The 24,751-nt window shown below is 45.4% G+C and overlaps 2 protein-coding genes across 3 annotated transcripts; one reads left to right on the forward strand and one right to left on the reverse strand.

Annotated features, from left to right (window-relative positions):
- The first annotated feature begins 1,950 nt into the window (after positions 1–1,950).
- Positions 1,951–12,950, forward strand: ZNF641 (zinc finger protein 641). Of its 2 annotated transcripts, XM_065934531.1 has the most exons (6): positions 1,951–2,240; positions 4,917–5,125; positions 5,747–5,838; positions 7,514–7,643; positions 8,267–8,380; positions 9,214–12,950. In XM_065934531.1, the coding sequence occupies exons 2-6, from the start codon at positions 4,942–4,944 to the stop codon at positions 9,966–9,968; spliced, it is 1,275 nt and encodes a 424-aa protein (XP_065790603.1). In that variant the 5' UTR covers positions 1,951–2,240; positions 4,917–4,941; the 3' UTR covers positions 9,969–12,950. The 2 variants fall into 2 exon arrangements, with proteins under 2 accessions (XP_065790603.1, XP_065790602.1); XM_065934530.1 differs by lacking the exon at positions 8,267–8,380 and having other exon boundaries at positions 2,108–2,240.
- A 5,902-nt stretch (positions 12,951–18,852) lies between these two features.
- H1-7 (H1.7 linker histone) lies at positions 18,853–19,980 on the reverse strand. Its single transcript, XM_065935087.1, has 2 exons — positions 19,902–19,980; positions 18,853–19,775 (listed from the first exon to the last, which is right to left on the reverse strand). The coding sequence occupies exons 1-2, from the start codon at positions 19,978–19,980 to the stop codon at positions 18,853–18,855; spliced, it is 1,002 nt and encodes a 333-aa protein (XP_065791159.1).
- Between the last annotated feature and the right edge of the window lie 4,771 nt (positions 19,981–24,751).

Genomic DNA, 24,751 nt, shown 5'->3' on the forward strand with positions numbered 1-24,751 from the left:
GACAGATGCACCAGATTATAAATCGAGGCCAGAGTTCAATTCCTAATTTTGCCTTTTGGCTCACTGAATGCTCTTAAACCCTTGCTGAGATTATATCTACACCTCACAGTTTGCTGACTGATATCTAAAGAGATGGCACATTAAAGCTAATAATAAAGACATTTTATATTTTTCCCCATGATGTTAAAAAACAAATTTCTGGCATAAAGTAGATGTCTATTAAATATTAATGTCCCATTATTGTGTCATCGGGCCAAAGATGACTATTTTGCCTCCTTTTTCTTTGTTTTTATATAATCTGCCACCAACTCCCCAAATATCTCCTTCAGGTAAAGTCAGGTTTAGATGGTTGATTAATTATTTGTGTGACAGAAGCAATGCTAACCATTCATCAAACCCCATTGCCTTCTCTACTGGGGTACACACTTCACAGTCACCCCCTGCGGTTAGGTGCAGCCATGTAATCATGTACCTGAACCCTGGCTAAGGAAATGGGGTACAAATGATGTATAGCACTTCCAGGGCTGGGCCCTGATACCTCCACCAAGTCAACCCACAGATTGGATGATTCCAAGACAACAGGGGATGGTGGAGCCACAAAATGGAAGAAACCTGGTCTTTCCATAATTGCAAGGAGCACATAACCCATTCACTGGCCCCAACAAGCCTGCTACACACTGACTCATTTGAAACATAAGCTCTTATTATGTTAAATCACTGAGATACTGGTATTGTTAAATACCCAGATTAACATACCTTGTATTTCTCACCTGTGGAAATATAAATGAAAAGAACCTCTGGATTTAGTTCCAGGAACTGAGATATAAATCCTGGCTCTACTACTTCCCCAAAATACCCTAAGATCTGCTCTTGAATATGGTCTATATCCTTTTGCAACTGCATGTCTAGCACATTCATTAATGGAGCCCTCCCCACCCTTCTCTCCCTCAAGACTTCTATCAGACCTTCTCTGACTTTCCACCCATGCACATTTACTTCTTTGCTCCTAGTGCAAAGTATACTCTTCCACTTTAGCATCTGTTATATTTTTTTTGCAAATATTTGTTAACACGTGTTTCCACAGACTGAGTTTTTGAATCCACGGGCAGACAATTCCTTTGGGATCTTTGACTTCCAGGATTTAGTTACAGTACCTGGCACATAGCAAAAATAACTATATATTAAAGGAATGTCTGTCCCCTATGATCTTAAGTGAGTCACTTGTTAAGCCTATAAAATACAATTGTACAGAATTGTTCTGATGACGAAGAATGCGACTTGTAGATTATAAACAGATTCTAAGAGTAGTGTGTTTATTCTGTTTTGTAGCCCCTTTCTCATCTTTTCCAGTCAAATCTATCTTACTGTTTCGAAGTAGCTTTGTGCAATAGAAATACGTAAGCCGCATATACAAACACCTTAGTAGCCATATTTAAAAAGCTAAAAGAAGTAGGTGAAGTGAATTTAAACATTTTAGCTCAACATATTCGAAATATTGCTTATTAGCTATTGTACATTTCGCTAATTTTGTCTTCCGCATTATCTGGTGCGCACGTTACAACACACCTCTGTCTGGACTGTTGGTTGGTGGCTCTCGCAAACTGGACAATGCAGCCGCAAGGCCTACTTCAGACACACGTCTCGGGTGAAGTCAACCTCGTTCAGAATTAGTGACCCCTCCTCAACGCTCTCTCAGCCCCTTATCATCACCGTCATTTGCTTGGAAGCTAGAAGGTGAGCTCCTTGAAGAATTCAGACCGTTGTCTCTAGAAATCAGCCTCATAGCAATTGCCGGCGTATAACCAGCGGTTGTCACAATGTCAAGGTAACTAAGGAGCCCAAGTGCAAAGGACCCGGCGGGGGGCCGAGTGGCCGGGAGGGAAGGTGACCAGGCAGAGAGAGGGCGGGGCTGAGCGACAGCCGTCAGCCGGGATCCGCGCGCTCGGGCCAGCGGCGCCGCCCCGGGGTGGCGGGCGCCGGAGCGCGGGGCTGGGCCGGCCCGGGGGCACCGGGGCCGCAGCCCGTCCCCGCACCGGCCCCTCCCCTCCGAGCGCCGCCGCGGCCGCCGAGCCCCGGAAGCGGGCGGGGATTTCCTGTGCCCGCCCCACCCGCGCCCGCCGGGCCGCCGTCTCCGCCTGTCGCTGGCTCCGCGGACGCCGGCTCCGACGAAGCGAGCGCGGAGGGGAGGGGCAGGCGGCGCCCGGGAGGGAGACACCGGGCTGCAGGCCAAGCCGACCCGGGTGAGTTGGGGCCGGGCAGGCGGGAGTCACGGCTGGAGGGAGGGACACCTGGCTTCCCCGGGCGGCGAGGGGGCCGGTCACCCATGGGAGCGGGGAGGAGGGCCTCTGGGTCCCTTGCCATTCCCAGGGTCGGCTGCGCTGACATTCTGTGCCCGCCCCTCTCCTGTCTCTTCGTCCCCAGCGTCGTCGCTGTCAGGCCCCGTGGGCTCCCGCCGCTGTCACCGCGCGCAGGTTTCCCCGTGGCTCCTTTTTCTTCACTTGCCCCTGTCCCAGTTCACGGGCAACCTGTTTTCTGACCTCACTTCCCCTGCTCCAGCTCTGCCTGTCTCTCGAGTTCTCTGAAACCTGACCCTCTCCCGGGCACGGAGACAAGGAGGGACGAAGCAACCCAACTCCGGAGTGGGCACCCGTCCCGCCCACACCCCGCCCGGGACCGGGACCGGGGCCAGGCTTCTCTGACGGCGACTGTCCCTGTGCCCTTGGGCTACTACTCATTTCGGTAGCGTGGCCCTTTCTCTGTCCAACAGCACACACTGCAGAAACCAACTTCTGCAGGTGCCATGCCCCCCTAAGATGTGAAGCAAAAGGGGAAACGAAACTTCTAGAACCCTGACTCCAGTAGGCCTGAGATACATCCTGGAACCAGGAAAATCCAGGTTAGGGCTGACACCTTAACTGCCCAGGTGCTGGCTCCGAGAGCATGCACATCTTAGCAGAGGCAGTCTGAGGATAAGTACCCGCCCCCTCCTTTGCTGAGATTTCTTCCACAGGTTTTCTGTCAGTGGCCTGGAGAATCTCACATCTGGCCTGCGAAAGAGGCTTCCTATCAAGGGACTCTGCTGCTAGGGAGGTGGAGAAATGGATCTCAGATAGGTGTCCAGATATTTACCTAGAGGTAAAGCCCTGAGGGAGGACTTTCCAACGAAGCTAGTGGATGAGGAAGACCTTTGGTGAAAAGGAGGAATCCATGCTTTACATATTACAAGTGAAGAGAACACAGGGGCTGGAATTCATAGGAGAACTCTAAAATGGAACTCCCCCTTTATTGCTTTATTGGGAATTTTTCTTTCTCATGAGAAGTCTCTGAAAAGGAAACCTCCTAAGCTGGGAATCAGTCCAGAATGTTCCCATGAGGCCCTGAGACATCTTTGGACATCTGAGATGAAAGGGGAATTTGTTCCCTTGCTGTTCATTGAGCTTACAGTTCTCATTTACCTCTCTTGTCAAAGACAGATAGGCAAGAAAATAAACAACTTGACATTTGTCATTATCTGTTCCAGGCTTCTGGGTTCTTGCAAATGTCATTAGATGAATGTGAGTGAGCCAGAACTGTTACTGAGGTTCTGACCTGTTTTTGGAACACTTTCACTGACTCTGATTGCTTGGGCATTGAGTAAGAATCACAAAAATATGATGTTGCCAAGCAAAAAGTGACTCTGCACAGTCTTATAGACTATTTCTCTGCTGTAAGGCAGGGAGACTGCTATCACAACACAACCTGTCGTGCTCCAAAAAGGTCCAGAGCAAAGAGCCTTCAACTCTGCAGGCTTCAACACTGCAGGATTATTAAGAATTTTTAAATCTTACCTAAATCTATTCTCTTGCAATCAAGAGAAGAGATCTACATAAAGAAAGAAAGCGTCTCTCTTTTTATTCATTGGCAGCATCATTCATGAGCCTTCTTCCCAAGGCAAGAGAAGACTAGGTCCATTGTTTTGAACTTTTCCCTAATGGACATATTTCCCATCCCTTTCTTCACTTTTGTTTCTTGTGATGGAATACACTCTGGCTTCACCATACCCTTCTTTAAAATTGAGTATGTTTTTTTAATATGTTTTTATAATGAGATCTGACTTGTTCTATCATGTGTCTCAGGTTCTTTGCCATGTCTTAAATCACAGGGCTGTTATTCATCCCAGGGTCATGTTAGCAACACCTGTTTCCCCTTTTTCTACCTATACAAAATTTTTTATGTTCTTTTTTTTTTCTTCTTCTTCTTTAGACGTAGCTCCTCACTGCCAACAGTTTCTCTTATCTGTTAGGGTTGCTTTAGAATCTTACATCTGCTTTCCAAGTTATTGATCTGTCCACCATATTTACTACCAGTTCTGATTTTCTACAACAGAATGATAGGTTGTAAGTCTCTTTGTTGAGGCTTGTTCTAAGTAAGGCACCATTTGATTCAGCCTTATGAGAAATACACCCTTTGACTATGACTTCTACCTATGGTAATCATTTCATTCTAAACTGATGAGAATGGAGTTTGTGGCAGACAATCTTATGTGGGATTACCTCCATTTTTGTTGAATGCAAATCTGTTTGCATTCCCTCCTGCATATTTCCAGATTGCTTATTTTCAGTGGTTGAGATTCCCAGATTAAGTATTTTCAGTGGTTGAAATTAATTGATAGCTTTTGAATTTCCAGAATTTTTTTTAATGAAGTTCTACCAAACATGAGGTCCCCAAAATAACCATTAGTGACTTTACTATATAGCACTTGCTCATTTCTGGTTCAGGTTCAGTTGATTGGAACACATCAAACTTTTAAAGTTCATCTTCCATCAAGCTCTCCCTATCCAGTTTCATCTTTTATCCCTGGACTGTTCTCCCTAACTCCCTTAGGACTATCACCCCTTTCCATTGACATGGGCATAACTGATATGAATTTGTTCCAGGTCACAATTTGGGTTTGCAGCAAAAATGCTTTCAGAACAGACAGCAGCCCTGGGGACAGGATGGGAGTCAATGAATGTCCAGCTGGATAGAGCAGAGCCCCAGATGGAAAGGGGAAGCCAGGAAGAGGGGCCATGGAGAACAGCTCCAGGGCCATTGGAGCACCTGTGCTGTGACCTTGAAGAGGAGCCACAGTCCCTTCAGGAGAAGGGTGAGAGCCCATAGGGTGTGTGTGGGAAGCACAATGCAGAGAATAATCTTCTAATCTCTATTGAAAAAGCAGAATTAAAAACCTCCAAATTGCCATGGACTGACTGAACAGCACAGTTAGTACCAGGACCAGGCCACAGAAATAGAAAGAACTTACAGGCCCTAGTCAGAAAAATATAAGGAGCATCTGGATTCTGCAAACCATGTGACTGGGTTTCTCCCATTTCTTACATAATCACTCCCTCCACCTGTTACATGGTTAGTGGTAACAAATATGGGAGACAAAGGAAGTGACAGAAACACTGACTGCCACTGGAAAACACACCCAGTAAAATGCACTTTACAAGATGAAAATTACATTTGAATAATATAGATTCAAACCACAGCTAGTTTAGTAGAAATGAATGACATAAATGCTCTACTAAAAACCACTCGGTACCCTTTCAGAACATTTGAGGGAAGGTCTCTTCTACTACAATACATTTATGCATTTGAGTCTTACCAGTGGACATAGATATAGGGGAAAAAATATGACACTTAAGCACCACTATAATAAGGCCCAGGCTCTAACTGGAAAAAGATGGGTGCTCCATCTCTAATGGTTCCTCTCTCCCCTCACCAGCTCAGTCCACTCCCTGGGTTCCTGCCATTCCCCAGGAAGGGAGCACTGGAGATTGGGAGATGGCAGCTGCACTTCTTGCGGCAGGATCACAGGTGGGCTATGTTCTTCTCTTGGCCTCTCTCAAGGTCTCGTCACTGCTGCCTTTCTGTAGCCTTTGTGTCATTCCATTGGGCTTCCCTGGGGGCTCAGACGGTAAAGAATCTTCCTGCAATGCAGGAGACCTGAGTTTGATCCCTGGGTTGGGAAGATCCCGTGGAGCAGGGAACGGCTACCCACTCCAGTATTCTGGCCTGGAAGATTCCATGGACAGAGGAGCCTGGCAGGCTACAGTCCATGGGGTTGTAAAGAGTCAGACACAACTGAGCAACTTTTACTTCACTTCATTTAATTGATTTGTCATTTCACTTGATCACTATTGTTATTTAGTCTGATATCTGCACAGATTCTATCCCTTTCTAAGGGACTCATACCCTTTTGAAAAATGAATGGAGGCATGATGAGAAGAAGAAAATTCCTACAGATTGAGTTTGTTTTGTTTTTGATAGCTGTGCTAGCCACAGGGAGAATTTAAGAAAAATTCATTAATGTTCATTAAGAAATAAATCATGGGCTTTCCTGGTTGTCCATTGCTTAAGATTCTGCCTGCCAATGAAGGGGACACAGGCTCAATCCCTGGTCTGGGAAGATTCCACATGCCATGGGGCAACAAAGCCCAAGCTCCACAACTACTGAAGCCCATGCACCCTGGAGCCTGAACTCAACAACAAGAGAAGCTACTGCAATGAGAAGCCCATTCACCGCAACTGGAGAGTAGCCCCCTCCTCACCATAACTAGAGAAAGCCCATGCACAGCACCAAAGACACAGCACAGTCAAAAATAAATTATTTTAAATTTAAAACAAGAAATCTGGAAAGATTAGGAAAAGAGGACCTGAAGGAAGCTTGGAAGAACATAAAGTAGACTGAATTAGGTGGATGATGGAGCATTTATGGACATGAATAGAAGACAGAAAGGTATGAAGAGGGGCAGCACCAGAGAAAGAAAACAAGTTTAGATTCAGAAGGCAAGGGGGGAGCCACGGGAAGTTAGTAATAATAGTAGCTGTCGTATCCGTAATCCAGAGTGCTGACCATGCTTACTGTTCTCTGAGTGCTTTATGTACATTAACTCGTTTAACCCTGAGAGAAACGCAGTTATCCCCAGACAAGAACATTGGACAGGAAGAGATTAAGGCACTTGTGTAAGGTCATACTGCTAATGTTAAGTGACAGAGCTAGGAGTCATTTGGCTCCAGAATCTGGGCTCCTAACTGCCAGACTATGCTGCCTTAAAAGATAAGGATATGGCATAATAGGGGGAGGAGGCCAGAAAGAACAGTTTATCCATATTGTTTCGTGCAGATAGGAAAGGGAAGGTCAAGGAGACAAAGGAGACACTTGTACACAATTTCTGCAGTGAAGAAAGGCAGATGAGAAGAGACTGGGCAGACACATGTAACTACACAGAGGGACCAGTGAGTGCCTCCAACTTCTCGTGGTCCCAACTTAGGAATCTCCTCTACAGACATTATTGCTCACACCCTGACCATTACTTTTACCCCTTTCCTCTTCACCAAAATCATGTTCCCTGCCCAGGAACCTCTGGGCAGTTCTTTTTCTAGACCCTCTCTTGCCACCTCTCCTCTACCACCACCTCAGCCTTTTATACTGAGACCCCGTTTTCCTTAAAGAACAGCTGCTGACAGATGATGCTGCATTTTGTTTCAGGGCCTGGTAACCATCAAGGATGTATCACTGTGCTTCTCTCAGGAGGAGTGGCGGAGCCTGGACCCTTCTCAAACAGACTTCTATGGAGAATATGTCATGCAGGAAAACTGTGGGATAGTGGTGTCTCTGAGTAAGCACAACCTTCCCCAGCCGCTCAGTGACTGTGCTCTGGGAGAGGAGCCATCTGCTCTGGGACTGTTGCATACTGTCCATTTGGGGTTCTTTTCTTGGCAGGGAATCTGTCTAGGTTTCCACTAGGGAAAGAGCACTAGGGTTAATCCAAAGAGAACAGAAGTGTCACTTTTTAAAAAACAATGACAAAGTGCTGTGAATTATTAGAGAACTGTAGGCAATTCTTGGTTGGGAATTGGCAGGTTCTTTCAGAGAGAAGGACACCTAAGGAGTGGAACTGAGTCCTTGGAAACTCAGAAACCATCTAGGGAAAGATGAGAGTGGGGGTGGGGGTGAGACAGCTGTAGTAGGGCTAATTAAGTGAAGTTATGACCAGAAAGAACAGTTGAGCTGAAAGTATTTGAAATTCGCACAAAAGAGAACACTTGTTGGAAAGAGAATATGATTTTCTGAAAGAAGAGGGGACTTCACAGAAATGGGAGTGGGGGGAGGGAAAGGCTTGTTGTATCTGACCTTCTTTATCTATAGAGTTCCAAGGAGTAATTTAGGAAACAGCTTTTTTCAGAAATGAAAAGTACAGTTGAACAAACTGACATCCCTGTTTTCTTTTCCCATGGTCAGGATTTCCAATTCCCAAACTGGATATGCTTTCTCAACTAGAAGGAGGGGAAGAACAATGGGTCCCCGAACCCCCAGACTTAGAAGAGAGGGACATTCTGAAGGTCACATACACAGGTAATGATGTATGATAGACTCAGCCACGACCTTCGCCACTTTTGGAGGTGATCATTACATGTCCCTCCAACCCCTCCTCTGCCTCAGACAGTTATAGCATTGAATGGTTCAGAGATCTTTTTCTTCAAAGGCAAGACAGTGTAACATAATAATTTAGAGGGCAGGCTCTAGAGCCAAACTTTGTGGATCTGAATCTAGGACCATACCTGTGGAACCTTGGAAAAGTAATTAACTTCTCTTTGGGTTCCTCATCTATAAATTATTATGAGATTTAAATATGTTACCATAGTCAAACAGTACCAGGCACATAGTAAGCACTCAATAAATGTTAGTCGTCATTGTTCAACCTGCCACCCATTGTGGAAATGCCTTCCACAATGTCTCCAGTGTTGCTGACAAGATGTCACCTGGCCAGTGATTTCAGACCATTCCTCACCTCTCTTCATGGTGATGGTGATTAATAGTTTTCTTTAAGTGCTAAATAAATAATAGTAATAAATAGACAGCAACAATAGCATAGACTATTTAATAGAAGCTACTATCCTATCTGTCTTATAACATTTACCTTATAATTATTCCCATTTTACAGAAGAAGAAATGAAGGCTTACAGAGGTGTGGGAAAACTGAGATTTTGTGGGTATCTGTCCCCTACGTCTAAGCTTTCACCACTGTACCTCTTATACTGTCTTGTACAACATTAAAATCTGTCTCTCAGCCTTTGTGGGGTGAGGTTTAGACCCTAATAGGCATCATACAGCCTCATTTGTGACTCAGTCCTGGGCTACTCCCTTGTGACTCACCTCTTGGGGTCTGTATTTTCCTTTTTCCACAGGAGATGGAAGTGAGCATGAGGGGGATACCCCTGAACTAGAAGCAGAGCCTCCCAGAATGTTATCTAGTGTGTCTGAGGATACTGTTCTCTGGAACCCAGAGCAGGATGTGAACTGGGATTCCATGCCCAGAAGCTCCAGAGGCATGCTCCTCGGCCCACCTTTTCTTCAGGAAGATAGCTTCTCAAACCTTCTGTGTAGCACAGAAATGGATTCCCTGTTAAGACCACACACGTGCCCGCAGTGTGGTAAACAGTTTGTGTGGGGCTCCCACCTGGCCAGGCACCAGCAGACACACACCGGGGAGAGGCCCTACAGCTGCCTCAAGTGTGAGAAGAGCTTTGGGAGAAGACATCACCTGATCCGACACCAGAAAACCCACCTACATGACAAGCCCAGCAGGTGCCCTGAGTGTGGCAAGAATTTCCGATGCAACTCCCATCTAGCCAGCCACCAGAGAGTGCACGCAGATGGCAAATCCTGCAAGGGCCAAGAGGCTGGAGAGAGCCCTGGGGCTAGGAAGCGGCAGCGCGCGCCACCCGTGCCCAAGTGCCACGTGTGCACCGAGTGTGGGAAGAGCTTTGGCCGGCGGCACCACCTGGTGAGACACTGGCTGACACACACCGGGGAGAAGCCCTTCCAGTGCCCGCGCTGTGAGAAGAGCTTCGGCCGTAAACACCACCTGGACAGGCACCTGCTGACCCACCAGGGACAGAGTCCCCGGAGCAGCTGGGACAGAGGGACAGCTGTCTTTTGAAATCTATTTCTGCTGCAGCTGTAGTCACATCTGTCAGCCGGTGCTACCAGGGGTCTCTGCCAGAGCTGCCCCTCTCCTGCACCCCCGTGGTCAGAATCATGAGTCCTGGCCCCATCCCTAGAGAGATGCAGTTCCAGCATTAGCCAGAGCCTTTCTCCCCAGTTCTGTGAGATGCCACATAAAGTAGAGTTCTTTGGGCAAAACTTCTGGGAAACGCTGCTTACTGGGTGGGCTGATATTCAGCCTGATCCTGTTTTCCAGGATACAGTGGTACCAGCAGTTTGTGGCTAAGGCCCATTTTGATTGGTTGAAACCTGTGCCATACCAGTTGTTAAATATTTTGAGTATCACCCTTCTATAACATAACTATTCTCTCTCTATATATATATAGAGAGAGAGAGAGAGAAAACACATATGAGCTTATTAAAGGCTCAAAAATTTATGCATTAGAGCAAATGGTTAAGCCTTTCTTACTGCAGTGTTTCCTAAATTTATTTGACCTCAGTATCCTTTCTGTCTCGCATCTCACAGAACTGGTGACTCCTTGAACCACACTGGTGAACACCGGGTTACAGAGGAATAAGGAAACAGGAGTGAGTGAGTGATCAGGCACCCAGAGCCCCCTTTTTTATCCAAATGAAAGCTGAGGGGCAGACCTCATTCCTGTGTGGGCCCATCACCCCTACTCCAATCATCTGAATATACATCCACACCTCTCACCCCACCTGCTGAAAAACAAACAGTAACCTTCTCACCCCCTCCCCCATTCCTGCTCCCTTCACCCTGCATATACATATATCTAGCTGAGAGATTGCGCTACAGTGTTAAGAGATGGACCTTATACCCCCAGGTAACCCAGGCCCACACAGAAGAAAAATACTTTATTCCCTTGAACAGACCCCTCTCCTCTTGACAGTGTCTATATGTGTCTGTGTGTCTGTGTGCAGGGTCTTTGAAGAGAGCATGCAAAGTACAAACTGTATAAGCTAGATTTTCTAGGAGCTGTATTCTGTGGATGAGGGTAGTGGGAATTGTATGGGGTTTTTGGTTTGTTTTGTTTCAAGGTTATAAGCAAGCTGAGAGATTCAGGGAGCCCTAGTAGAAAGGCTTAAGTTTTGGGGGTTGAGGTATACAGCCTTCCCCAGTATCACTGAGATCAAGACAACTTGGATATGTAAGTCTAGGTCTGAATCTCTGGGCCACAGATTGTTTTTGCCTAAGTGGAGAGAGAGACATCCTCTGTGAGGTGAGCTATGTCTTATTAATTTCAAGTCAGGTGCATATAGCAGCTTTGTGCTGAGTGGGTTTTTGGGTCTTGTTTTAACTACTGAGAAGTTAACGGCAGGAGTCACAGTGCTTGCAGGTTGTTGTCATCACTCTTGTCTGACCTTGATTGCCTCATCAAGGGGCAGAGTCATTCTTGCGGATCTCATTCCCCTAAATAGAACTTTAGGGAAAATAGCTGTGACTTATCTATTCAGCTGATGCAGGGTAATAAGCTTTCTGGTTGGTTCTCCTCCCAGTTCTGGGAAAATATCTGCACTGACTCTTAACATGCATAAGTATTCTAGCATCGGTTAATACATTGGTCATTGTTTCTCTTTATTGATGATGTGTTAATACCAGTCTTATAATTTAAAAATTACCTTGTATGTAAGAGCAGCTTGTGGGTAGGGAGGGAGAAAAGCAAAGAGGATGGAAGTGGGATATTTTCTCTTTAATGCTTAGATTCTGGTTTTTCCTTAACACACTTGTTTCTCAATCACAGTTGGTGGAATTAACCAGAAAGACAAGAGGAAGTGAGCTGCAACAATCTAGTTTAATGGCTTTTCCACTTGCTTAGGAAAAACTGAGTGAATCATAGCTCCTCAGAGTCCTGGGCCCAAATGGAGTTGATAAGAGTCATTTTACTGACTGGGCTTCTTACAGTGGATATAACTTGAGCAATCCAGCCCCCACCTCCCTTCTGCTCAGGGCAGCCTTCCCATTTTGCCTAGAATGCACTTCTCTTGCTTACATTCCTATGAATAGAGCAAAATGGCCAGCCATTTGTGAGGCATCCTTGTCCCAGGTCCTCTGAGACGGGAGCATTTTAGGATCAGTATTGAGAGACACCCCAGGGCATAGAAAAATACTGAATTCCATTGGCAAAACTGAATGATGCCATTTCTTTTATCTTCTACTATGCCTCATACATTAACACAATCAGCTCTATGTGAGCATTGTCCAGAACCTGTTTTAGATCACAGACCCTTTTGAGAATCTGATAAAAAAACAGAAACTCACTTTTGAGAAGAAAAGACATTGGTAGTTCACTCACATTTAGCAGGGTCAGAGCCCATCCATGGCATCACTAAATGGGGGTCAAAGAGAAGGAGTTCCCCTGATCCAATATGGTCATTATATATTTGTGTCAAGAATTACACGGCAAGGATCTCTAAACATTTTAAGGACTAAGATACCAGAGGCAGTAGGATATCAGGAGAGTATTCAGTCTTTAATGATTTGAAAGGTATTGCTTACACTCTGTGCTTTCTTAAAAATTTATATGACTTGCTGACAAATCCAGTTTCTCACAAACCTTTTTTTTAAAGACTTGTATGAGGTGAGCCTCCATACCGTCGGATCACACCTCTTAAAAACCAGGTGTTAACCTCCAGCCTTTGATCTCTTGTAATTTTAAGGAGGGAAAATGAAGCCCCCAAAGTGAAGGTGCACTCAGCACCCAACTGAAAGGCATCGTGGAATCTAAGGGCATTTGGCAGAAGGGGCATCCCTTTAGGTCATTTCTACTGTACCACTGTCGTTCTCTACCTCCGTCCAACACCACTTCCCTCGGACAAAAAATAAAGTAAGCAACAGCCATCAGCTGGGTAAAGAGATTTGAGTGATTTTTCCCTCAGGGAAAACTCCCATCTTCCTCCCAACTCCCTCCTGCCACGTGTCTACCCTACCCTACACCCTTTAAATAAAAAAATGTCTCCGTGTTCTCTCTGGACAAGATGTAAATAGGGAAGTCAGTCTTTAGAAACCTGTCATCTTTTTTCCCCTGTGTGGTGCCTCTGCCCTATTCAGAACCCAAGTATCCCTGCCTTTCCACCCCATTAGGGTATCTCTGCAAAGAATCCCTTTCAATGGAGACTACAGCCAAAGGGTTGACTTTCCCAGAGCTATCAACATTTTAAGCTGTAGCTCTGATAGTGGAAGAAGGGAAAGTTTCCTTGTTAAAATGATGTTATGCATTCAGGGAGCAAAGAGATGATAACTTGGGATAAAATCCTCCCCTTTCCAGCACTCCTACAATCAAATCACTATTTCTTGTTTCCATCAAGGGCAAAGTGAGCCCTGACTCAGAACCAGAGGTTCCAGAGAACAAGTTCTTTCCAGTTCTGTTCAGTTGAGTGCTCTGGATGGGGGTAAACGGGGCTGGGCAACAACAAAAAGTGAAATCTATTCCCTTGGATCCCTTAGAGATTCTGCGATGGCAAAATTTATGGGTCTCAAGTGAATCTCTGGACAAGCAACATCAACATCACCTAGAAGAAGTTATCTTAGAAATGCAAATTTTCACCCTGGACAAACATTCAGAAACTGTGGGGATGGAATCCAGCAATTGGTCTTTAACCTGCCTTTGAGGGTATTTTATGTGGACCCAAGTGTGAACTGGAACCAATGGCTAGGAGATCCAGATTACATTTTAACCAGTGGTTCCTCACCCTCTTCAAATAGGGAGAGATGGAATCTTGACACCCGTGTTCTCAGATTTATTTTCTGCAAAATCCTAGGATAGTTGCTCCTCAGTTCAATTCCTCTTGAGTCCCAAGGTATTCCACCATCCTTAAGTCGGGATAAGAACTGGGTTAGTCACCAATTTCAGAAACTGGTGGGGTAACTACTAAGCTTCTGTAATTGGTTGAGGCTGGAGCTTCTAAAACTGAGGTTTCACCAGTCTAGAAATCTAAAAAGACAAAAAGGAGCAAACATCTCAAAGATGGTAAATCCAACATAAAACAAAAATGGACATCCAAAGAAATGGTCCTCCTTACCTGGTCCTTTTCAGGCCTAATATGAGTTGCCCTGGAGGCAAAGGGGTGGGCATTTCCTCAGCACAGAGGCAGAGTAAGGCCATCTGTCCCAAGCCCTTAAGGACCCAAGTATTCTTACCTCACAATTGCACTGAAGACCAATAAGGTGCCATGCAAAGAATTTCTCACCATGATTTGGCCAACCCTGTGGGCAAGGGCAGTAGGAGGATCAGAGAAACCCCCAGGACATAAGAGGAAACCAGGCTCATTTAGTAAGATATGACATGAAATCTGAACCTAGACTGTTCACCAGGTAGACGTTGTAACTAATTAAGCCACAGTGGCTATATCAAAAATGTATTCTCCTGCTTTGAAGATTCTGTCTTGGCCCTGATACCTCCTTCACCCTCTGTCCTAGACATACCCATGAGGATCCTTGCAAACCTGCTACCTCTTTGGGGTTCTGCAAGGTCAAAAGATTAGTATGAACCTCAGTCTCTTTGGAGATGATCGGCTTCTCTCTCCTAAGGCAGAGAAACTCTAGGCCTCAGGCTCTACCTCTCTCCTGTCACTGCCTCCATCTGTCCAATAAACAGCTCCTCTTCCACTCTTCACTCCCACTGCTCTTTCATTTGGTTTGGTTCTCTTGTTTTTCCTGGGGAATGCCACACCTTCCCAAGGGCATTTGTTTTTCCCAATTCCTTCCCAATTTCCTACCCTTCTTCCATTATAGTTTCTTTCTCTCTTCCAGTTTCTAGCCAGTTCCATTCTATTGTGAGCCTACTTGCTACCTGTACCTCTGCCTATTGTCCAGTTTCTTTTCTTTCATCTTCAAGTCTACTAAGAAGGGTCCTTTCATCACACTTCCCACTTTCTTCCCTCAGATTCTTGGCTTCGCTGTAGCAGCTCAACTACCATCACCCTATTCTACCCCTCTCTCTTGTACATAACTTCCCACATCTGCACTTGGCCAAGGTTGCCTGTACCGCCAAACCCAGGCCCTTTACACCCTCCCTACAGACTCTTCTTCCCTTGATGCAGTTTTCAAAACTCAGTCCCCTCCTGTCTCTTTTGGCTCCTGAGAATAAGCTTCAATTCTACAACCCATTTTTGTGTGCTTACTATGTGCCAGGTGAGGGCTGTTCCAGGCCTGGAGGATTGGATATGGCCATGGTCCCTATACTCAGCATCTTCCTCAGCTGACCCCTCCCCCCTCAGAACACCATGAATCAGGCAGCCTCAGGGGTGTACACCCACTGGCCATCCAGCCTAACTTCCAGACTTCTAGCTATTGTCTGACTTAGTTCCCTCTGATGGACAGTGGACTTCCTATGGATCATCCAACCAGGGACCTTCATCTCTATCTATAGAGATCTATAATCTACTCTTCATGGTCCCTGTCAGTTGAATAAAGAATGTATTGGCTGTGTCACTGGCTTCCTCTCTCCATCCTCTCCTCTCCCCTCCATTCTCAGCTCTTCTTTCCTGATACAACAAAGTGGGGAACACCAGACAGCTCTAGGGGGAGTCACAGCCATGCAGGAGTCCCCTTGCTGCCCTTCCTGAAAGAAACACCTTAAGGTACCCATGTTAGGTCTTCCCACCTCCCTCCCTAGTGACTTGGCTTGCAGATGTCACTTCCATCATCTGGGGACGCAACCCATTCTGGAGACTGAGGGAGCAGAGTGCTGAGGAAGCCAGGCCAAGGGTGAGGGAACAAGGACCTTGCACACAAATATAAGGAGGCCTTCCATATCTCAGGGTTGAGTAAGTGCTGACCCATTCTCGGGAGACCCTTAAAGTGCTGAGCCTAAGTCTGGAACCTGAGATGGTGAGTGAATTGACCTCCCAGACAAATTCACAATTACTGGAAGTTTGGGGGGACCCAGAAGAAACCTGCACAATTGAGTCCATCAGATACATTCACCATTTAGGGTGAAGAGGATGGGCATCTGGTAGAGGGTATCAAGAGGACAGGGTGAGAAACAACATGGGGAAAAATCATGGAAAACTGGCCTAGGGGAAACCAACCAGCCTGTGACCCACTGACATGGCCTCTTACCCATGGAGCTTCACTGGGATGGGGGCAGGAAACCATTCTGCAGGCACTGGGTACACCCCAAAGGCTTTGCTCTTCTCCATGGGAGTCGCCTTCAAGAGCTTCAGTCCTACTCTTAGGGGTGATGTGTCTCTGCAGCTTTCTTAACACCACCCAGGCTGTTTGCCACCTGCCTTGTGCTCCATGTGTTTCCTTATTTTCTTGCATTCGCTCTTAATTCCCCCCAGTCACTTGGAATAAAGCTTTTGACATGTATAGCCTCTCCGCTAACCAACACAGGGAAGAGGCAAGGAACTGACAAGAGGAGGAGGAGAAACACAACTGTGATTGTTCATTGATGGGCCTGTTCTCTCTGCCAACTCCAGTGGACTACTGACATCCTGACTTCGTTCTTCTTACCATATCGATGTCTTTCCTGGCACTGACAGGACTCAGGCTAACACCCCCTCAGCCAGTCTTCAGTTCCTGTCTTCCAAATCCTTTCGCTTTCTTTCAGCCCCTTTCAGCATGGTGTCCCTCTATCAATTCCCCAAATGGCCTATCTTCCTGTCCTTACTAGGCACTTAGGTTTTGGCTGAATCTGCAGTCCAACCGACAGCCTTGCCTCCTAGAGATCCCCAGAGGAGAAGGAAGAACAGGAGAAATCTATTGTTTTGAGACCAGTGCTCTGACCAAAATTAAATATCCAAATATTTAACCAAAGTTAAATATCCAAATGCCACTAGAATCTGAGCACTAAAAAGTGGGGATTATGTTTTATCCATCTTTATTCTCAGCAAAACATACAGAATCTTGCAGACACTTAGTCACCAATTAACACTAGGAATGAAGTGAGCTATTCTTCGCAGTTTCTCCACAGAAGTATCCAGTTAGAATCATGACCTAAACAATCTGAATGGCCTACCTATGAGTTAAGGTCATGCCTTATATTTAATCAGAGTACAGTCACCCTAAAGCTTATCAATGAAAATAATCTGAAATGACCATTGTTAGCTATGTAAATTATATAAATAATTTACTTAATTTGGTAAGTTTACTGAGTGATTAATAACATTTGCTTAGATGAAGAAAAACATCATAATACAAACAGAAGCATGAAGATTCCTAGGAAATATAGAAAACAAGTTGTTGCCAGTGTCCTTCCCATCCTAATTTAGGGGAAAGGGATTTCTAATTTGAGGCCATCTTGTTCTTTAAATAAAAACGTCCTGGAACTATAAAGGGGCAGTAACATCTGGCGATCATACAGGCATTTGATTAGTTTGTTCTAATTGTGTTCAGTAGACAATGTTTCTCTTTGCCTTTTCTTCAGGTGGCTATTTTCTGATTGTTTGCTTCATTCTGCCTGTTACAGACACTTCAAGTGCATAGTAAAACTAATTACAGCTGGGGGAGATTTCAAAGTTCAGATCATCTATAGATGAAATACAGGGCATGCGTTTTGCTGTTACATTGTATAAGCTTAAAGGAGTGATCCTCATTTAAAGGTGCAAGTGAATATTAGCATCACTTAAGTTTGTTTTAAATATAAATCCCGTGCCCCCTTATAAAAGATATCAGAATTTTCTGGGAAAAGTTTGGTCAGGTATACTCTAAAAAGCTCTGATGTTTACTTCCCAAAGAACCATTTCTGTGTCCTGTCCTAGCTGGCGGCATGAGAACTCTTCTCATAGTGGGCTTCATGCCTGCTTTCAGAATCCAAAGAAATCATATATTTGCTCCAATTTGGTATACAGTGCTTAGCACATGTGTTTTGAGAAGAGCAAAGATCTAGCTATTCATTATCTGGCCTTCCCCATCTTCTTTTATTTCTGATATGCATTCTGTATATCTTAGTAGTTTCCTCACTAGGAGCTAGTGCTTTCCCAGCTGATAATTCCCTTAATGAATTTTGTCAATCAAAGCATACACCATGATGTCTAAGTCCCTCTTATCATTTTACGGACACTTAAGATCACCTAAAATAATCCTACTCTAATTCCAGCATTTTTTTAAACAGAGAAGGAAACCAAGACCATGAATGATTAAATAACTTAGTTAAGGTCAGAGTGGCAGCACTTTGACTAGGATCCTGGTCTCTTAAGCACTGATCCAGTATAGTTTTCTGTGGTAGCACATTATCACTTTATCACAAATCATTTATATTCATATATAATTCTTGTGATAAGCACCTACCATGACTCAAGCCTTGTGCTAGATGCTTTCACACACACTGTCACTCAATTGAGAATTAATATATAAGACATATTTTTCTAAGTTAAAACAATTATCAAATCAGGGCAAAAATTACAAATGCATTACAATCAATTGCGGGAGACAGGTCGTCTTCTAAAAGGAATTTCCAGTAAGAACACTTTGGATTAGTGGGACCACTTAACCTAAAGGCTGTCTATTCTCTTGCCCCAGTGATGCCCCCCACTTCGGTCCTTACTTGCCTTTCTCTCCAAAACTCAATTTAGATTTGCTAGGCTGTCTAACATTAATCCAACACATCCTCTAACCCCGTGAAGTTGCTGGCTCTCTTCTGTTTTTTTCCCTTTTGAAAGGCATTTTCCTGGCTACTGCAGCAGAAACAGAATGTCATACTCCTTGTTCTGTCTTAAACCGACATGCTTCTGCTACAGGTCTCAGCTCAACACCCACCCTTTCCCCTTCAGGTGCGGCAAAGAGGAAACAGACACAATGTGGTGGAAAGGTCTTGTATGTAGTTTTGTTCATTTCAACGAATGTGAGGAGCTGCGCTCACTGAAGCCTATGGGGAAAGGCATCTGTGCCTGGAGGAAGGCGCGTGGCTCCCACACTATGGACTCCCGGCGGCGCTCCGAACACCAGCTTTAGCAGAAGTCTTGGTGCGAGTAGCCCTCGAGTCGCACGTCTTCGCCTGCCCAAGCGAAGTCCGGTTGGCTTTAGCAGAAGTTGGCCTCTGGACGGTCCGTTTCACCGGTTTCTCCGGGTCCTGCTTTTCTTCCCTAGCCTTGGAGCTTGGCCTCTTCTCATTTCGGGATCTGGGCCTGATGTCTTCCTTCTTGGCCCTCCCTTTCTGCTTGGTTCTGGAACTCACCAGGTACTTGGCCCTTGACCTCACCTTCCTCGAGTCTGCCCTCGAGCGCCCCCTCCATGCCTTCCTGGCCGCCTTGCTGCGCGCAGAGCGCCTGCGCCTGCGTGAGTTCCGCGCCGGCGCCCGCGCCCGGAGAAGGGTCCTAGGCGAGCGCACGCACTCCTCCAGCCTTGGGCGTCCTGGCTTTCTCTTCGGCTTAGGAACCTTCCAGATCCTGAAGCAGCCGGCGGCTTCGCTACCGCTCACCCGGAGGAGAAGGCCCTTCCCTTCAGACCTGGACCCTTTGCCCAAGAGGCGGCCGCACTTCCTGCGCACCTCGTAGCCCGCATTTCCGAACTCTTTCTTGAGAGTCGCTAGGGTCAGCCTTTTGTGCCCGGCGATGGCACGGAGCAATAGCTGGGACACCTTGAGCACGGAGCCGGAGCCCCGCCTCAGCGGTCCCGCGAGGACTCTTTCCGCGGGCTGCTGGGTTTTAACTTCAGTACCTTGGGATCCGTCCATGGGCTCAGCCCCTTCAGCCATGACCCCGCTCCCGCTTCCGCGGGGCCACTGGCTCTGAACCTCACCCACCCAGGTATTAGCTATGAGACTATGGCTGCCGGCCACGTCACAAAGGCAGGTCCTGTTGCGAGGGCGGCCGACCCCAAGGGTAGGGGGTCTTCTCACTTTGAAAAGCAAATCAGACGCCGTTTCCTTCTAGGTCTAAACCAATTCGGATTTTCAGAGCCTCTGCACACCTGAAAAATCCCCTTTATAATATCCAGGGTTCTGTTTCCAGGTCTTAAGTTTACACTTCTCATTGATCTTGATCTCAGCCGCTTTCTGAAGGTCACTATTTTTTCTGTGGTCCTGCACATCATCTACCCACATTCTCCTAAAAAGGAAGAGAACTTATTCCCAACCATCCACAAGTAATACAGTGCCCTTAAAAAGCAGCTGTGGTAATCTATAACACACAACCCGGCCGAGAAACTCCTATTTTTAGGTCCCACCAAGAAAATGTATGCAGTCATATCTCCCTGGCTCTCAGCACAGTGGATTTTGTGCAAGAGTATGAAACAAAAAGTAAGAAATCACTGTGGTCCCTCTACCCTAAACACAGTTCCCACACCTGCAAAGTTCAGACGCCTCGTTCAATTGGATTGGAACAATCCAGATTCCAAATAAGAACAGCCTAACAACACTGTCTCATCATTATTCTTTAAACAGACTCTGTGCTTTTCTGCTTCTTGTCCTCTTTTTAGATTGCTTATCCCATCTCTGTCCAGATAAATCCTGCTTGTCTTTCAAAATCCTACTAACTGCTCTTTCACTGAAGCCTCCTCAGACTCCTTCAGTAAAAGAATTTCTTTCCTCTTAATTACCACAATTACTTATGTAACCCTGTATGGTTTTTTCTTTAAATTAATTTGATATTAGAAGGTACAGTGTGGCACAATATTTTAAAAGAGAAAAAAACTGGAGCTAGAAGGCATGAATACATATCCTAGCTCTTTAATAGCCATGACATTAATAATCCTTAATATTTTTAAACCTGACTTCCTTATCTAAGAAAAAGGTTTAATAATCCCTTCCTACCAACATCACAGAAACATACCATACTGTAGAAATTCAGAAGATGTGATAATAGACAAAGGAACATAAGTTATTTCACTCTGTATCTTTCTATCTTTCCAACTAAATAAAAAGGTGGCTCAGAGTCAGACAGTCTTTGAATTTCTATACCCCATGCTGTACCTAATACAGCATTATTATATATAGCAAGCATTTGAGTCTGCTTAAGCTCCTTGCTGGTGAGGAGGCTTTCTCTGGATTCAGAAGGAAAGTCCCAGAAAAACATGAGGAAAAAAGCAGGATGAATTTCAAAGGGCTGGAAATGAAGGCAACCAAGGAAGGTTCAAGGACCTCTAATTTAAGACATGATTTGGCTGGGAATAATTCAAAGAATACCTCAAGTTGCAAACCATATCATACTTTTCCAGAGGACATTCACATATAATCAGCAGTCATAGGCTGGAGTGTGGCATTATTTCTTCCAGGAATCAAAGTTCCAGGAAGTTGCTTAGACCAGAGCTTGTTAGGTTTTAACGTGCACTTACTTCATAAAGTACAGCTTCCAATACATTAGATCTGAGTGGGTCCAGAGATTTTATCAAGCTTTCACGTAGTTCCTGGATAAAACACAAGTGTTACAGGTAGAGGAGAGTAGACAATGAGAAGGAAAGTGGCAGGAGATAAGATTGGAAACGTAGATGAGGGTCAAGTTGTGAAGGACAGATACCATCATAATGACACAGATGTTATAGGTCACACAGCAGTTAAGTCGTAGAGTTTGGATTTAAACCTGAGTCTACTTAGTTCTGGGCTTTCCTGGTGACTCAGAGGGTAAAACATCTGCCTGCAATGTGGGAGACCCGGGTTTGATCTCTGGTCGAGAAGATCCCCTGGAAAAGGAAATGGCAACCCACTCCATTATTCTTGCCTGGAGAATCCCATGGACGGAGGACCCTGGTAAGCTACAGTACACAGGATTGCAAAGAACTGGACACGACTGAGACTTCACTTTCTACTTAATTGTAAGGCCTGAGTTCTTAAAATTACTATGTTAGGTTTCCTTTTCTCCCCACTGCCTTATATATCTCCATTATAGATAGAGTAGAGGGGCTTCCCAGTTGGCCCTGGTGGTAAAGAATCTGCCTGCTAATGCAGAAGATGCAAGAGATGCAGGTTTGATCCCTGGACTGGGAAGATCCCCTGGAGCAGGAAATGGCAGTCCACTCCAATATTCCTGCCTGGAAAACACCATGGGCAGAGGAGCCTGGTGGGCTACAGTCCATGGGGCTGCAAAGAGTTGGACATGTCTGAGCAGCTGAACACATATAGAGTAAAGGGAAGTTTATAATCACAGCTCAGAGTCAACAGTATTTATAAGCAATTACTGTACTTTCTCCCAGGCTTTCGATCAGGGCAGAGTTCTGTGACCCTGAGGATCTCCAGGAGCAATGCACCAAGGAAGAGCTGCCAGATGCAGAGGCAGAACTGTGTGGTGCTAGATTTCCCCCAGTTGTAGAGTCTCTTGGCCTGGCTATCCTTCCTAGTTACATAGGCCAGTGGTCACAGGATGGGGCAACCACCAGAGAAAAAGAAAAAGACAAAAATGTTTGCTTTGAGAATAGGAGGAAAGTAAATGAATTATCACCTTCATATCAGCTGATTCCAGGTAAAAACAGGTGTTTTGGTTTTTTTTTTTTTAATGTATGATACTGCATACAATGGTATCATCGTGAAGGAAAGAACCTAATAAAAAACCATGTTTATTGATACCCCTGTGATCACAAAGGAGGCAAACTGGAAACCTCTGAGGCTGAAATCAAAGGGAAAGAAACCAATGAAAAACTATCCAAAATACCAACACCTATGACAAAAAGAAGAAAACATTTTTATTTATATATAACCATTCATTTCACATAGATTTCTGTGTAAGTATGCTGTAAATAAGAGAGGAATAACTAAAAATGAGAAGTAGAAAACAAATGCCCCCACCACCACTCAGGTGACTCAGAGGATAAGAAAGCCAGTTGACATCTTTCATAGTGTTAGGTAGTTAGAATAGGAAAAAGGAGTCCAAAATGGCAGTGGCTAAAAGACAAAGAAGCAAAAAGCCTGCAAAAATAGAACAAAGGAAGGTCCGAGGACCAGAGTGAGGACCTCAGGTAAAACAAACAGCCCTCCTGGCTAGCCCAATTTACATAGAGCAGGCTCAGGGAGAGGAGAAAAAAACATAATAAAAGAGGAGCCAAAATTGAACCAGGGCCTTCTCTTTGTGTCTTTTAGATTGGCCCACCCTCATGCCTTGAGGGTGTGTTTTCCTTTGCTTGCCAATAAAACTGAGCTATAACACTGGTCCATCCCCTACTTCAAATTTTTGCTGCGGTAAGATAGAACCGAGGAAATTACACACTCCTCTGACATATATGGTGCCATGACTCGGGTTTAACCTGGCTGAAACAACCTCGGCTTGGCCCCCATGAGTCAGAGGCCAAGCACAGCAGAAGCCCAACTCAGTGAAAGCTTCCACGGTGGAAGCTGAACACAAAGAAAACCCAGTGCAGGGGAAGTGACAAGAAGCCCACTGTGCTGGAAACTGGGACAGCAAAAACAAACTCAGCAGAAAGCTCACACAGCTCAGTCTCAGATTCCAGGAGACCACCGATTCAGGTAGGAAGTCCTCGCTCCTGTGGCTAGAAGGACATATGGCTAACAAAATCTTAATTCATTTACAATCTCTTGTTTCTTGTTTGCTTGAACCCCCTGCGAACAGACGAGCAGCAGTGGGTGCCCCAGGGTGTCCCGAAGGCTCCATTATGTGTGGTGCCCTAGTAGCTGTTGCTGAAGCGGGTGGGGGTTCTTCAGTCCTTAATCTTCTTTGTGCCAAGGATCAGGCCAATGAAAACTGTGAGCACAGGTTAGTTATTTAGCAGATTTTCCAGCAGGTTATGAAGAGGGTTCCTTGGCACATTTTTCCCAGTGCTTTTTCCTCCCATCCTTCAACTCCTCCCTCCTTCTATGCCACTGCTTACAAAGTATTGGGCAGGTCATCATCTTGCCATTTCTGAAAGTTGTGCTTGAAACCATTTACCTAAGATTGGGACTCAAACCCACATGGCAGGGACTCTGTACTATGCTTAGTCACTCAGTCATATCTGACTGGGACTTGAAACCGGCCAAAACCCATGGTGCCTGGTTTTAGGACCTAATGAAGCTCAGGCTCTTGATGCCTCATTGCAAAAAATTCAGTGAGACACACAGTGATAAGTAAGAGGTGGATTTGTTCGGATTTAGAGAGACGCACACTCCACAGGGTGTGGCCATTGCAGAGGGCAAGAGTGGTGTGGTTAGTTTTCCCTGAGTTGGGTGATTTTATATGCTAATGAGTGGGAGGATCATTCTGACAACTGGGGAACCACCCACTCCTCGGTCTTTTGACAGTGCCTTGGAACTGTCCTGGCACCTCTGGCTGTGTCATTTAGCTTGCATATTGAGGATCAAAGTTTAGTTAAATTTGACTTGTCATCTTGGACCCATTTGATTTTAATCAGTTTTTGTTATGCCTTTGGGCTAACATAAAGTTTTTTGTTGTTGTTGTGACCTGCCCCCCTCCCTCCTGTTTCATGCTCTTTTCCTGAGCCCCATCCAGGCCCAAAATGTTGCCTCTACAATCTTCTGGAGAGACAACTAGAAAATAGTTGGCCCTTGGGAGAGACATACTGTATAATATCCAATCTCTCTAGATATTCAGGTCCTCATCTTCCATGTTTCCTACAACATGTGCAACAACAGCATCTCTCAATGAACCCTTTGGGGCAGGTGACAGGCCCACAATGCCTGCTAGAAGTCCATCTGTTGGTGGCATCCCTTCAAGGGCAATTGGGCTTCCAGGGATAATATTTGCAACTCTGGGAGTTAGCCCTACAGGCCATTTGGGCCCAAAACCTTACCACCCTTCTCCTAAAGTTACAAACATACTCCTGGATCAAATCTCCACTCCACTTTTATGGAACATCTGGTCTGTTGCCTCATCAATTTGTTCTTAAGCCACTTACTAACTCCTACAACCAGGACCCTGCCCCCTTGTAGGCAA

This window comes from Muntiacus reevesi, chromosome 4, assembly GCF_963930625.1.
Source record: "Muntiacus reevesi chromosome 4, mMunRee1.1, whole genome shotgun sequence".
Taxonomy (NCBI): domain Eukaryota; kingdom Metazoa; phylum Chordata; class Mammalia; order Artiodactyla; family Cervidae; genus Muntiacus; species Muntiacus reevesi.